A 14699-nucleotide genomic window follows, 5' to 3' on the forward strand; every position below is an offset into this window, starting at 1 on the left:
TTTGACAAAGGGTACCTTCTTTCAGTCAGTGGGATTTAAGGTGCATCAGTGGCCTTACAGAGGAATATCTTGTTTCCAAAAGTGTTACACATCTGAAAAAAATAATCAGTATTTCACTAATAACTTCTAAGTTATAGTTCATACGTTCAATGATTATAACTAGCATAACATTTATTATGTACATTTTTATTATGTTAGTATGGTGTAACAATTTACCTGCTGATTTTATACTGTCATAAAAGCACTGTAATTTATTGCATAAGTGGAGGTTTCCAGAATAGTGACAAACACTTGACCTGACAAGAAAGCAGCTGCCAGTTCTCCCAAGCAGCAGGAACCGGTGAGGCTGAGCACGTTATCCTCTGTCTGCTCCAGAAGAGACTTGGAGACTTGCAGAAAAGTAGTTCAGAAACTGAAGCATGTAATGCTTCAAATCTAGTGCTTGATTAGGATAATAATACTCACATATTGGAATGCAGTGCTATACAGATTGTCAGTGTTACAACTTCACTGTGATCACAAGCAAAGCTATCTTAAGATCTTTTTCATTTAAGTCGATATTTTGGCTAAATGTGCTGTATTTCATTAATTCAGACAATACCAATAAGATTAAAGGTCAGTTTCAGACCTGATGATTCTTTTAGCTGTTCTTTGAAACAGATATTTTCTGGCCTAACTGTTGTTAAAATATCTTTACTGTGTCCATGTTAATTATATTGGTGTGACTTTGTGGATTCTAAACTTATAGTGGTGTAATAAATATTGGCTTTTTTATTGTAAGCTTTGTTTCACATGAGTCTAGTACTACTAGTTCTGTTGTAAGTAGAGTGAAATAATTTTTGTATTACTTCTAAATTCAGGTTGGTACACATAACTTTTCATGTAGCGTATCTGTTACTGCTGTTGAACAATGTTTACAAGCAACAAAAAGTAAAGCAGCAGTTATAGGGAGCTAACCATCTTCAAATGAAGATGAGGGTGATTTTGTTCTGATCATCTAGACATTAATATTTAAGAATTAAAGATTGAGAACAATATCACTGTATCTGTTCCTCCCTTTTGCTATGTGAACTTGTACTACTAGCTTTGCACTGAAAGAAAAAATAAGCACTGCTTTTTTTCTTAAAACTGGTGGCTGGATATGGACACCCAAGTGTTAAGTGCAGTGGAAAAATACATCCTGCCGCCCTCTTTCTACATTTTTCTTGTATAAATAAACACTTTTTCATTAACTCTAAATAAGGAGATTCTTTACAGTTTTTGCTCTTCTAGGTGTGTTCAGTATAGCAGGCAACTTCATTGTAAGAAACATTCTGGCACCATAAAGAGTTACAAAAGAATTTTGGCTTCAGGGAAGGAGTTTTCCCATTCAGGACCCCTCTGCATTTATTTTCAGGTAGTGGGTAGTAAGTTTGGAAAGGAAATTGTCAACTTCATTGTTAATATCTGAATTTCAAAGTAATTCTTAATCTGAATTTTTTACTAAGTCCAAGCTTGGCAGAGCTCGGTTGTACTAATTTCTTTTTTCACTCTGGAAACTGAATATTGCAAACTCAGCAATTCCTCCCCTAAGGTTGGGTGTTTTTTCCCTTCAATTAACTGCACTCAAGTATTGCCTTTGTACTAGTCATGTAGACAATCAAGGGGAGAGATTGTAACAAAAGCACAAATTATTTCTTTGGTGGGGGCTTTTCTTTAGTAGTAGAAATTGGAGGTTTGTAATACCTGACCTGAGAGTTTACACACTAATCTTGAGCTGCAAAGGCTATGCTACAGTGAAGTTTTCAGCTCTTAGGTAGGGGACTAGGTAGCAATGCCAAATGCTCAAGTAAACTCTCCCTAGCATTTTTCAATGTAGCCATAATCCTTTGTAGATAAACCTAGATATATGGGGATGATGAGAGTGACGTTACTGAAGGGCTGTGACACAACTAGGATAGAGTGCCTGGTTTTCAAAATTACTTTTTTTTTTGGTGCATTGTTTTACATTTCTTTCAATGCTTACATACTGAGACTTCATGGATTATTATTGCTCAGGGGTTGTCATAGAACAGACCACTGCGAAATTCCAGGTACACGGGGAGTTGTGAGTCATACACTTTGTACTCTTTGGTCTTCTGTCTTAAGAATCAGGAGTTAAATGTACCTTGTAAAAAATAAGTGTGATGGTGACTTACAAAAGCAAATTTGTTACAGAGTAAGTTTGTTACAGAGTATTTGCAGCCGTGGTTTGTCTAGCGTGGAAATAGGTGATGTAAATTGTAAGCCTGAGATCTACATACATTTGGCCATCTAAGACCACTGTTCTGTGACACCGCTTCCAAACTGCTAAAGCTTGTTTACAGACAGGTGAATTTAAGTGTCTTTTGGCCTCCAGAACACCTTGGTAAATGTAGTGCTGGTACCTGCAAAGAAGGATCCCCTTTGGGGAGCGGTAATTGAAACTGTTAGCTGTAATAAATGTCACTAGACCCAAGGGGCAACCCCCAAGGTAAAAGAATATCTCCATTTCCTTACTTAAAACAGATGTGGAAATTAACCTGTCGTAACCCTTGCTATTAGCAGAGATGATAATGTTGACACATATCCCACACAGTCCAAAAATAATTTCTGTCTGTGACAGTGCAAAACTTCATCAATACTTCTCAAAACACTTTACAGAGGTAGAGGCCAGTGTCTCCCTTACATGTTACAGATGAGGAAACTAAGGCAGGGGGGAGAAACAAACACTAGCATGCAACTTCTTGTTGCCAGAACGAAATGAAAACCAGCAGTCTCCTGGGCATTCAACTGGTGTCTAATGTTTTATCCTGCAGTAAACTTTGAATATGGCAAGGCATCATAGAACTAATGCCTATTTATGCCCTTTTTCCCCCCCATAGCGTATCTACTTTTTAAGACTTGTCACTGGGAATAACTATTCATAGCAGACTCAGTTGCTGGTATATATTAAAAAAAAAAAAAATCTTACATGCAGTTATGATTTCTTTTATCTGACTTGAATTACCATAACTCTTCTGTTCAAATGTGAACTGCTCAAGGAGGAATTAGTTCACGTTGAATTGTGGCACAGTGAAAGTGTGAGGGGGGGTTGCATCTCTTAAGAACCTTTATGTAAGTGGATTGAGTCTGCTTTACAGGACAGGACACAAGTTGTATACACAATTGTGAGACTAGTTGCTGGCTATTGTTCAAAGAGGTTTTACTTTTAATAGCCTTTTCTCATATTTCTTAATATTTTGAAGGGAGTCCTTTGTTTTATGTTGGCATGTAATTATTGTGTTCTTATAAAAGAGTTCTTTTAAAACAATTTAAGCTGTTTTATTTCAATCTTCCCTAAGTATCAAAAGTCAAAATTCCATATTATTTTCTGTCTTTAAGTGTAAAGATCATAAATGAAGTTCATCTTCACATCATCTCTGCAAAGCAAATAGTAATTTTTTTAAATCTGTATTTTAAATCTGGACCTGGGAGTACCAAGTGGGTGCTGAATAGCATTCTCAAGGGCTCATTAATGAGTGTTCCAGAGCTAGGATAATACATGAATTCCCGAGGTTTATGCTTCACATCCTTTCCTTAATCAATTTAGCTGTTGTTCTACAGATTTTTTTTTTTACTTGTGAGCTGCATGATACCTATATCATTGAGTGGGTCAATAAGGAACTGCAGTGGATCAAACTCTATAAATATGGGCCTGAATTCTAATGTTTTTTCTCAAAGCACTCTCATATCTTCAAAGCGGGTATGAAGATTTGCGTGTAAGAATCTGCATTTAGAATGGAACTAGCATCTACAAAATGTTCCTGTGCAGAGTATGGAATGATTGATGAAGGCTGAAGAAAGAGGACCTTAGTGCATGAAAGCAGTGAGTTACTGTAGAAGAGAAGGGAATGTTGAGGGAAGGAAGCTGGGTTTTCTTGTAGCTGGATGGGGAGTGGAACAGGACAGAACAGAGGCAAACTCCAGTTTTGTCCTGTGCATTGCAATGAAACTTGTGATTCTTGATTTGAATCTGCAGTTTCCATTTATGACCATGAAACATAGTTTTGAGAACTGGTTAATCTGTGTGTCTGTGCAATGGTCTGGTTGTATAAGGTTCATCCTAATCTTGGGAGTCTTGATAAATTTAGAATGGATCAAAATTGAATGGTGGACTTCAGCATTTCATCTAAAATTCCCTGAGCTTTGGCAAGAACAGTCTTACATGCTTTAAATCTGAGTGTTTCTTGGGAGGCTGGAGAGGGAGTGGAACTGCAAGACAAAATGTCTTCTTTAGTGAGAATTTCTGTTCCATGGCAGTAGACAGTGGCAAATTTATGGAAAGCCTGTAATACAGCACATTCTCTACTCCTGAAAGTAACTATATGAAAAACTTCAACTCCAGAGCACAAGTAACTGTTTTGCTGTGTGTGCTGTTCTGTGGGCAGCCAAGGTTTCAGCAGCATTAAGCAGTGAGGTGCAGCTCAATGAGTGATGCTGGGCCATTAAACAGGAAGTGACAGTGTTCAGCTTGCTCATCACTGGAAGCCCCAGGTCGTGTATGTCAGCTGGTAAATGATCTGCTAAACAGATAGCTTGGAATATTATAATCTGCAGCATTCTTGTGGTTATGGTTATGTCATATCTCAGGAAGGCTGAAGTCTTCCATGTGCTGTCCTCAGCTGAGGTTGTAGGATTTAAAAATATCTTCATGCTGTGTCTGATAAAAGAATGTCTCTTAATCATGTGCTGTTTGATTAGGCTTTATATGCTGTGCTGTTTACCCACACCTTGATTGTTGGTCTTCTGTGATCCACCATGGAAGCAATGTTTTGAAAAGGAGTTGGCGGCTCTAACCGAGCTGGGAGTTGTGGGAGGTACTCGAAAGGCGGATGAATTAGTATCTGAGGACACTTGTTAAAATGTGAGCTGTCTGTAACTGGCTCACTGAGGATCAGGAATGAAGGATCTCTTTAGTGGGCAACAGCAGCCCTAAGTTCAGACAAGTACTTTTATGGCTTCGATTTGTTAAGCAGCAGTCCCTTGTTCCATCCCGTTTTTTTGTTGTACCATCACGTAATGATCACTGGTACCTTGTTCACATCAGTAAAAAATATTCAGTGAGGATATTGCAGCTGACTTGTCTGGTTATCGGGCAAGACAGGGAATCTGTTCTTAGGTGTTAACTTTCCTTTTTTTTTTTTTTTTTTTTTTTAAATTGGTTTTGATCTCTTATTTCCTTAAATGTTTTGGCTATGTGTTAAACAGAACTGTCTTCTCATGTTTCAGAAGTGATAGGAAATACCTGAAGTAGCTTTGTTATTTCTGAAAAAGTTTCTTTCTTCCTTCTGCCTTCAAATAAGAAAAAGCAGCATCTCTTACACAGTGGTTTTAGTTCTAATAGCCTAACTTTATGTAAAGGTGGAAAAAAACTATTTTCCTGACATCTATGTATGTGGCATTTTTAAATCAGTGGACAATCATGGGAAATTAATAAGGTGAAAAGCAAGCTTTAAGCTTAAAATTGAACACTCTTGGTAATAGTAGCAAATAATTTCACAAGCAGTAGAACTGGTGAGGCGTCAGTGTTTTCAGCTGAGTAATTTTTCAATTTGCATGAAATAAAGTTTTCATATGACTGGATATTTACAAAAGGCTTTCTTTTGTCAGTTCTGTCAAATAGTGTGAAGTCTTGCTTTAGTTTTCCTGTCTCTGGAGCAGTCAGTTGGTCTTTGGGAAACAATGTCTTGTAAATGGCATAAAAATTGGAAGATTGTTTCTAGCTGCTTAACTTACTGAAATCTGCCAGCAAACTTGTAAAGTTCTCTATGTCCTTTTCCTATGGGAAACTAGTTTAAAATCTCATCAGTAACATCTGAAGGTAGCTTTTTTGCAATACACAATTATCTTTAAAGAGGAGATTCTTAATAATTTGCTAAATATAACTTCAGAAACTGTAATAGGTTTAAAATTGAAGTAATCACAGTTTGTCCAAATCAGAAATTGAGTAGCGGTCAAATTCCCAGTGAATGAACGTTGTCATATTTAGACTCAGTTGTGATGATTCTGAAGGCAACCTGGTGTGAAAACATAAATTATAAAGCAATCTGAGAGTTGCAAAATCTGACTGACGAAAACCTAATTTTGTAGTCAAAATATGGAGTCCTTGAAGAGCATTTTTTGCACACATGTGTGTGCATGCTATCAAGACAGTATCATCACACTTTCTTTGTACAAGATGCAGTAACCATAAATAGCCTGATACACTGTTTTGAGAGGGGAAAGCCTAAAACGTCAGTTAGATGCATGTCTTGTGCTTATTCTGTTGTCTGGGGCCCTAATCCTTGCAGTCCTTCACATGATGCTGTCAGCAATACACAAGAGTTGTCTGCCTTCAGCATCACCAGTCCTTTCTCTCTCCAAGTTCTTCCCATCTCAATCCTTTCCCATCTGTAACCGAAAAGTAATTACAAATTGACACTTGTGAATACTTCCTGAGCTTTTTAAAATAGAGTGTTGATGTTAATTTGTGTTCGTATTTCTCGCTGTTAGGCCTGAATTGCGCCTATATCATCATACTAGACACCCACACTTAAGAAGGTTGGCTTACCTCCTCTCCAGGGCTAATCAATGTTGTAGGATTCTGAACCCAATTAAACTCTTCTAAGTTTATGTGAAAGTGCTGGGAAATTTTTTTGTCTACTCTAGCAAATGCCTTTGCTCCTTAAAATGTTGCAATTATTAGGGAAGCGTACTTGCATGTTTTCTTATGTGGCCTAGTCAGTTGGGGGTCATTTTAATAGTGGCTTATTGAAAAGCCTAGTGAATTCATTTAAAATTGCCATTGGAGGAGGTTGCAGTACATGCCTTCTGTAGGAGTGCATGGTGGAGAGAACATTCTCCCTGGAAGTGGGTTATCAGCCCTTCTAGCAGGAAGGGAACATATTGTTCCCACATCATAGGAGACTCCTCAATGCCAAGAAAAAAAGCTACATTTTTTTCTTGAAACAGGACCACTGTGCAGAAGGAAAAATGAACTGCCAGAAAGAGCAAGTAGAGGTTGATTGTGTAGGGCACCAAAGTCTTCCCTTGAGAAAGGGGTGGATGTACTAGTGCCTGGTCCCTACAGCGAGTTTTATGTTTCTGTTGAGTGATGAGATAAAACGCGTAGCTATACTGAGCACTGCAGAAACATCTTTGGAATCCCTATATATTTATGATACCGAAGATAAGGCAATTGCAAAACAACAGGGAGTTATTATCACTGTCTAATTACAATTATGTTTGCATTGAATAACATGAGTTAATTAAAGTACCTACATTTAAAAGTGTAATTGCTAAAACCTAAGTTTATTTTGAAAAAAAAATCTAATATTTCAAGTGCTGTCTCTGCTTGATTAGTCAGTGCTGTATTTTGGTTGGTTTTTTTCTCCTTCAGAATATTTGTCATCTGGAGAAAAATGTCAGCCACTGAATTCTATCTAATTGCCCGGTTTTCTGTGAATGAAGGTCAGTTTTCTATAGGGCATGGTCTCACTTCTGCTTCTTGTCTTTCTCATTCATGAGTCTTAATGATACTGTTTCCTTATGTTCTTTGGTGACTCAGCTAATGCTAGGCTATTAGAGGTTGCTTTGGTACTGAAGCTTTCTGCTGTTCTTGTGGTCAAGATTAAAATTGGGCCTTAGTAAGCATTTCTGCAGTGAAGTGGTACTTGATGTTAGTATGCCTGTGTTCCTGAACCCTGCTCTCTGAGGAGAACCTACCTGCTGTTGTAATGTCAGTGAATAGCAACAGCCCTTCGTTCTTGAACGGTCACGCTACAAGCAAACTGCGGGCTGTCTTCCTGTGTTGTATCAAAGAAGAAATGTGTGACCCAGGAACACCCAGCATCATCTGGTCAGGCTGCAATATCTTGGCTTAGCCATAATGAGGATTTCTGCCATAGCATGTCTTAAAAATACCTGCCATAGGTACCTTCTCACAAGCTCTAGTATTGATTAAGACAACATTTCCAGATACCTGCTTTATGGAAAAGAGAATAGAAATACTGATTTCTATTCCTACAGGGTTTGGATTGCACACAGCTGTTCACTATAGCTTGCTTTTTCCCCCAGGAATGTAAAAGCTAATTGAGCTGAAGGTCCTTAGACTGACTTTGTGAAGAAGCTACAGCCATTGTATAAGTGTGGGTTTTTTCAAGAGGTTATTCTGCTTGGAAGCAACTGCTGCTACTTGCATTCTTGCATTAGAGGACAAAGTCTTCTCATATTTTTTAATCTTTTTTTTCCTGGTTTTATCTGTAAGACACTTTCAGGGGCTGGGAAAAATAACTTCAGAAAAGCAAGCTTTGTCACGTGGGATTAACTTGTGTGTATGCAGGGTTCTGCACCTTTATGGGGAAAAAGCCATCACTCTTAAAATCGGGAAAAAGTTGAAAGTTAATGCTAGTGAGTCTTCAATAGTACTGTCAACGTGTAACACATAACAATACTGAACCCTTAGAGAAATTCATGAAACCTAAATGCGTTTGTACAAGCACCAAAATGGGAGTGATTAAGCTCAGAGGTGATTTTCTAGCCCTTAAACTTAACTGGACAGGACCCTGAGCAAATGAATGCTCGGCTTTTAATTACCCTTTTTGGAGCAGGAGCTTGGCCTGGACACATCCAGCCAAAGTCGTTTTATGAGTCTTTGATCTTTGCACCACAGCCTGTTGTCAACTGTATGTAAACACTGCAAAAAACCATCCCACTGGGTCTTGCATTCTGTTCTGGTGTATACTGAGGTGGCTGAGTATCTTGCAGCTTTAATTTTGCTGCCACTCTTTGTTGTGACTTTGGGCTTACTATGTTTTAATGTCTGTCAGCCATAAGCCATGCATTGTAATGATTCTTTCTTGTAAAGAGATGTGCCACCGTCTGTGTTGGCTTGCTTCACTATTTTTTGAGAAACACTTGAATTACAGCAAGCCATTAAATTGTCAGGCCACTGCAGCAAATGTTCACACCAGAAACCAATCAAAGTACACAGCTATCTGCTGCCCAGTCAGAAACTGTCAGTGGCTGGTGTGATCACATTCTGCAAATGTGTGATGACTGGTTGTGGCTAAGTTTTGCAGTCAGAAGGTGTTTTCGTGAGCCTTTAGTTGATACCATATATCCTGCAACATGGGTCAAAAGGTAGGACCAGCTCTTCCGGTGAGACAGCCAGTGTACAGCTGACAGCACAGGCTTACTGCTTCATAGCTCATCAGCTTGAAGGGTGTGACAGGTTCCTGGAATCAATGGTATGTCCTCCAGCTGGAGGTTGACTGTGGAAAAAATAATGGGAACTGAGCAGTGTTGGTTTTCACCTCCATGGCCCATCAGTTTTTGGTGGACTACCTTATTTCTTTCCCCTATGCACCTTTTCTAAATACACAGCTGTATAGAAATGACAAGGTCCTCACCAAAACTCTTAAAAAAGCAGTAGTGACAACTTCAAAATTCTCCTCCTGAAAATACAGTAGTAACAAAGTGACCTACATGTCTGAAAAAAAAATACAGTCATTATGTTGATTCAGTGGTCTGACTCTGAAAAAATATTTACATATAAAAGAACCCATACTTTTAAATGCAAGATTCTCTTCAAGAATGCTATGAGTAACTGAGCTGGGTATATTAATTGGCTTCAAAATAGTGAATACACAGTAAATACAGTAGAATACTCAAATTATGGTATTTGTGTAAATGTTCTCAGATGCTGCAATTATGCAATTAAATTTGAACTTTTTAAATTGAATTATATGGCTAGGATTCATATTGAATAGCGGTAGATAAAGTTTTATTTTCTCAAGTTTAGAATTTCACCATGAGTCTGTAGATTTCTGAATGTTGTGGATGATTACTTTTACCATCTTTGTTCCAGAAACTGAATAGCAGAAAGTTTGGCACCACTGCTCTACATAATGAAAATAAACAGGGGACGAATGTCCTTCTCCCCCTGTCCCCCAAAATACACTTTGTATTTTTTTTCCTGTATTGCCCTTTTAATAAAAAAACCTGGAGTGATATGATAGCAGAATTTGTAACCAATTGTTTATATACTAATATGCAAAAGCCTCATTGCAGCTTGTCAACACTAGGAATTTGTACAATGCTAATGAGTAAGCTAAAATGCAGTTGAACTCTAAACTTGGTAGACCTCAAAACAAAACCTACTTTAGATTCAGTGAAATCGTTGTCTAACTTGTAAATCAAGCTCTACTCATAGGGTAACAAAGTACATATTAAATCTATTATGATTATGCAGAATGGGGACACACTCTGTGTAATATCCTTCTTTGTACTCACGAGGTAGGTGTTGGTTCAAGGTTTGATAAGCAGTTGTTGAGTTACGACACTGACTGGTTTACCCAGATCATCCAGTTGGTGCTTTTGCTGGTAGATATGATAATAAGCAATGCATAGGGAGCCATACCTTGACACAGGTCACTGTCTCCTGTGCCTTGAATTTAAGTTGTATAATTCCGGCCAAGGCCACCCATTTCTGTGAGAAGTCCTGTTGGGTAGAGGTTAGTGGAGCTGGATTTGTCTTGGAGTGTTAAGAAGGTTTCTTGCAGGGTGGCGAGATAGTTGCTGTGGCTAAACTGTAGAATTGCCCATTTTGCTCCTGTGTATTTTGTGTCTACAAGGGTATCAATTTAACAATTAGAAAATACTGGAGAAATGAGGGGAAAAGGCTGTTAGAGAAGCAGAGGTTTTGAGCAAACTGCCCAGCTGTGCCCAAAATTAGGTCATTGTCTGTTTGTAACATGGGGGGGAAATGGCATCTCTTAGATGCTTCCCTTCTTAGATGATATTGAGTTGTAGATATAACTGTTTTGTTGTGGTAGTATGGCTAATTCTTAGGTCCCTTTTTACTCATCTGACAAATGCACTTATGATTAAATTACTCATATTACTCTGTAGATTATAGGGAGAGAAGTTTTACTCCACACTTAGTTGTAAGCACTTGAGGAAGCAACTACAAAGAACTCTTTTCATCAGACAATCGTGCAATGTCTTCTTCTGTATGTTACCAGCATGATTAGTAGTTAATCTGACAACTTCTGATGAGGTGGCTGCAAAGAGAAACAGAAATCTATCTTGACTTGTGAAAGTTAGCATCTCAGTGCTTGGGCAAAGGTTATATAGCTTCCCTAAGGTGTAGCTGTCAGTCTGACTGTATTATGTTGGCTCTATTTTAACAAAACTGAAGGTTTTTTAATTTTAAAAAATCCAGTGAAACTTAGGCTATTCTTTTGGGGTTTTAAGCCATTTGGAAAGTATGACCATGGTGACAGTGATATTTAGTAGATAATCTTATAATGCCAGAAGACATGCCTGCATGTCTAGATGTCTACTGTTTTGGCAAGTAGTCAGTGTTGATGAAGGCAAAGTGATCCTTATTGAGCAGGTGGGAAAAAAACCTACTAGGGAAAACTTAGTAGGGAGCCCATTACTCAGATTGGGTGTAAGTCATCCGGAAAGGTCTAGGAACTATAACAGATTAAAGAAAACATCTGCTTAATATTTCATAGTGATAAAGGACATGCCATTTTTGACTGATAGTGAAATATGTAGAGAACAAAGCAGAAAACCATTAATGTGACCCTATGTTCAGAGGGCTAACAAACTGGATTCACATAGCATAAGTCTCATCCCAATGCAAAGAAGGACATAGTAGGACTAGTTAATATCCACATAAGAGTGACAAGGGCATGTGTAGTATGATTTTTTTTTCTTGTACAAGAATGACGTAAAACTAGTGTTGCTTCCTAAAATTCCTTAAGAGAGTGTAGAGGCCAAAGAAGTGTGGCAAATAGCTATGAAAGGATGTGCAGCATAAAGGAACAGCTACAAAGCCATCAACACCATCTCTTAGTGTAAGAGTAAGGTGGTAAAATCAACTGAAACTAGCAGGTGGCAAAAGTCTAGATAAAAGGAGCTAATTATTCACACAGTGCATTAGAAAACTGTGAAATACAATCCTGTCCAGTGTTATCATGCTCAGAATTTCACATGGGTCTGAAGAGTGAATAGACAAATTCACAACGGAAAAATGCTGTTTGTATTGATGGCCTGGGGAGCTTTGAGCTCCAACCTGGAAGTTCCTGGGGATATGCTTCCATAGTTGTAATGGTATGCTGTTGTATTCTTACCTTCTTTTGGCATCTGGTGCTGCTGGAGTGTAGATCCTAGGCTAGATAGCCTCTGGTCTGGCCCGTTACAAGTCGTTTAGGCTTTATGTCCTTACGACTTCCCTGCTAAATGCATATTCTTCAAGGGCTTCTGTTTTCCTTTCCTGATGGGACTCTTAAGGTAAAACACATACATACTAGAAAATATGCTCAAAAATGTTGTAGTGACTGAAACAATCTAGTGTGGAATAATCTGCATCTCTTATTAAAAAATCTCAGTTTGAAAATAGGACAATTTCTGGTTGCCAGCTGGGAATGAGCCTAGCTCATGTGAGTTCTTAAACCGTGCCCAGGAATTTTCGGAGTTCGCTGGTTGGCATAGGTTAAAATTGTGCCGGAGACCACTTAAACAATTAAGCAATGTATTCCAGTTGCACTCCAGCACCCCAGAGTGTGTCCAGGCACTGTGCAGTTTAGAGTTTCATCTTGAGTATTGTGTTTATATTCAGTTTGAAGTACTAAAACAGACATTTCCTTGCACAGTAGGGCTACTCTGTGTGACTACCATAGTTACTGACCTACTTCTTACAGGCAAAATCTCTTTGCTAAATTTCATGAAAAAGAATGAAGAGTTCATTTGGGTTCTTGAGGTGTCTAAACCTTGCATAGAAGTGAGAATCTAAAGTGTAGGGGTGATTTGGGGTCATTTGAACCTTATGGGGTTATCTGGGAAATCAGCAAAGTTGCTGCCTAAAACAAGGAAACTAAGATGCTTTGAAAAAGGATCGGTTATAGAATTTACAATTTTTTTCCTTAAAAGTAATTTCTCTTCTTTTTAGACCATGTCTTCAGCAGTTGTTCAGATCTACGCAGCAGATCGCAACGCCATGTGGTCAAAGAAATGCTGTGGTGTAGCTTGCCTTGTAAAGGACAATCCGCAGAGGTCGTATTTTATCAGAATATTTGACATTAAGGTAAGCATCTTTTTTCTTTTTCAGAGCCTTTAAGTTTGGTTGTATTCATTCTCCATTTTTAATTCAGTGAGTATAAGTTGTAGCTATGCATTCATAGAAATTCTCAGGTAAGAGGTTGTGCTTTAAGCAGTGCAATTGCAGTTGTTATCAATAGGCAACTGCAACTTTTTCAGGTACTCTAAATCTAAACAATTCCATATATATAATCTTTAATGGATGAAATAAATACCAATTTTTTTTTTTTTACAGTTCTCAGAAACTGTCCTCTACAGATCTGTTTAGTCACATTAGTGGAAGTCAGTATTGTGTCACTGATATGGGTAGCTATCAAAATTCTAGCAAGTGTCACTACTTTGGATGGTTTAAGAAAATAGATGCTGTTTTAGGTATGGACGGAAACAATCTTTTTGATCAGTGTGCTGGTGCATGTGAAAACTGCAGGATAAACAAGTTGTGTGTTCTGACTCTTGGGGGGGTGGAGTGGGTGGATTTTTCTTTCATTCCCCTCCACAAAAAATTGACTCATACTGAAGATCTTTGTCCTATTATAATATTCCACTCAAGAGAGTGGGAAGTGAGAGACGAAGTGTCCAAGATATGTTTTTGTGACAAAAATGAAGCTGAGAAACCTAAGGCCTGCTGACTGCACTGAGACTTAGGAAAGTTTCCCATTATCTCTGCAGCCAGGAAACAGCTCCTTATCTGTCAGCATTCACTGCCTGAAGTCTCAGATTTGTTCAGGATTGCCAGTTGGCACTTGCATTTGACTTTGTGATTTGGTCACTTGATTGTTAAGACTCAGTCAGAAACCTTTTCCTTGGGTGCTGAACTATAATGTCATTTAAATACATGAGGCTTCTTAAAAAGATGAGATTTTTGTTCTCTTTTAAGTTAATTGTTTTCAAGTCAAGCCTGAGATAAGAACAGGAGACTGGAAGCCTCCTTTATTGCTGTTTCCTCATTGTATTATTGTGACTGGTCACTATTACTGCTCTCAGTATCACTGTTGCAGGGTTATAGAACTTGAAAGAAGTTTTTGGAAACATCCAGGAATTTGAACAAAACACGGTGACCCAGTAGGATAGGCTTTCACAGCTCTTCCACAAGCTCTGCTGTATATCGATTTTGATTGAGCTTATCCATTGGGTTAATAGCAAGGCAGATGTTTAACACTATGCTGTGTCTATTTCTTAATAGGTTCTATTGTAAAAGAAGTTAAACGCTGTAATTTCATCTGAAGTTTTATAGTCTTCTTTTTTGTTTGTTTTCTTTTTTTCAGGATGGGAAATTATTGTGGGAGCAAGAGCTGTACAATAACTTTGTATATAATAGTCCTAGAGGATATTTTCATACCTTTGCTGGAGATGTGAGTCTCAATGTCTTTGAATACCTATTTTAAAATGCCTTTGGTTTGAACAGTATCTTCTTTTAATGTAATTGAGGTTATTAATTAATTCTATTAATTATTTGTAAAAGCTTACTTATTAAAGGAATTTTTGTGGTATCTCAACTAGAAAATTTAATATATAGTACAGAAGCATAAAACACGGTTCTTTATTTTCAACTTCCTTTAATGAAATTACAT

General features: G+C 37.9%; 1 protein-coding gene across 2 annotated transcripts in view; it reads left to right on the forward strand.

The window, feature by feature from the left end:
• WASL (WASP like actin nucleation promoting factor) overlaps positions 1-14699 on the forward strand; it is a 50545-nt gene that overhangs the window by 12834 nt on the left and 23012 nt on the right. For both annotated transcript variants that reach the window (XM_066182991.1, XM_066182993.1), the window contains 2 exons: positions 12980-13114; positions 14394-14480. In XM_066182991.1, the coding sequence (XP_066039088.1) occupies positions 12980-13114; positions 14394-14480 (222 nt within the window). The remainder of the gene's footprint in view (positions 1-12979; positions 13115-14393; positions 14481-14699) is intronic.

The sequence above is a fragment of the Chamaea fasciata genome, unplaced genomic scaffold (assembly GCF_029207755.1).
Source record: "Chamaea fasciata isolate MVZ Bird 193981 ecotype frontalis unplaced genomic scaffold, bChaFas1.0.hap1 SCAF_5, whole genome shotgun sequence".
Taxonomy (NCBI): domain Eukaryota; kingdom Metazoa; phylum Chordata; class Aves; order Passeriformes; family Sylviidae; genus Chamaea; species Chamaea fasciata.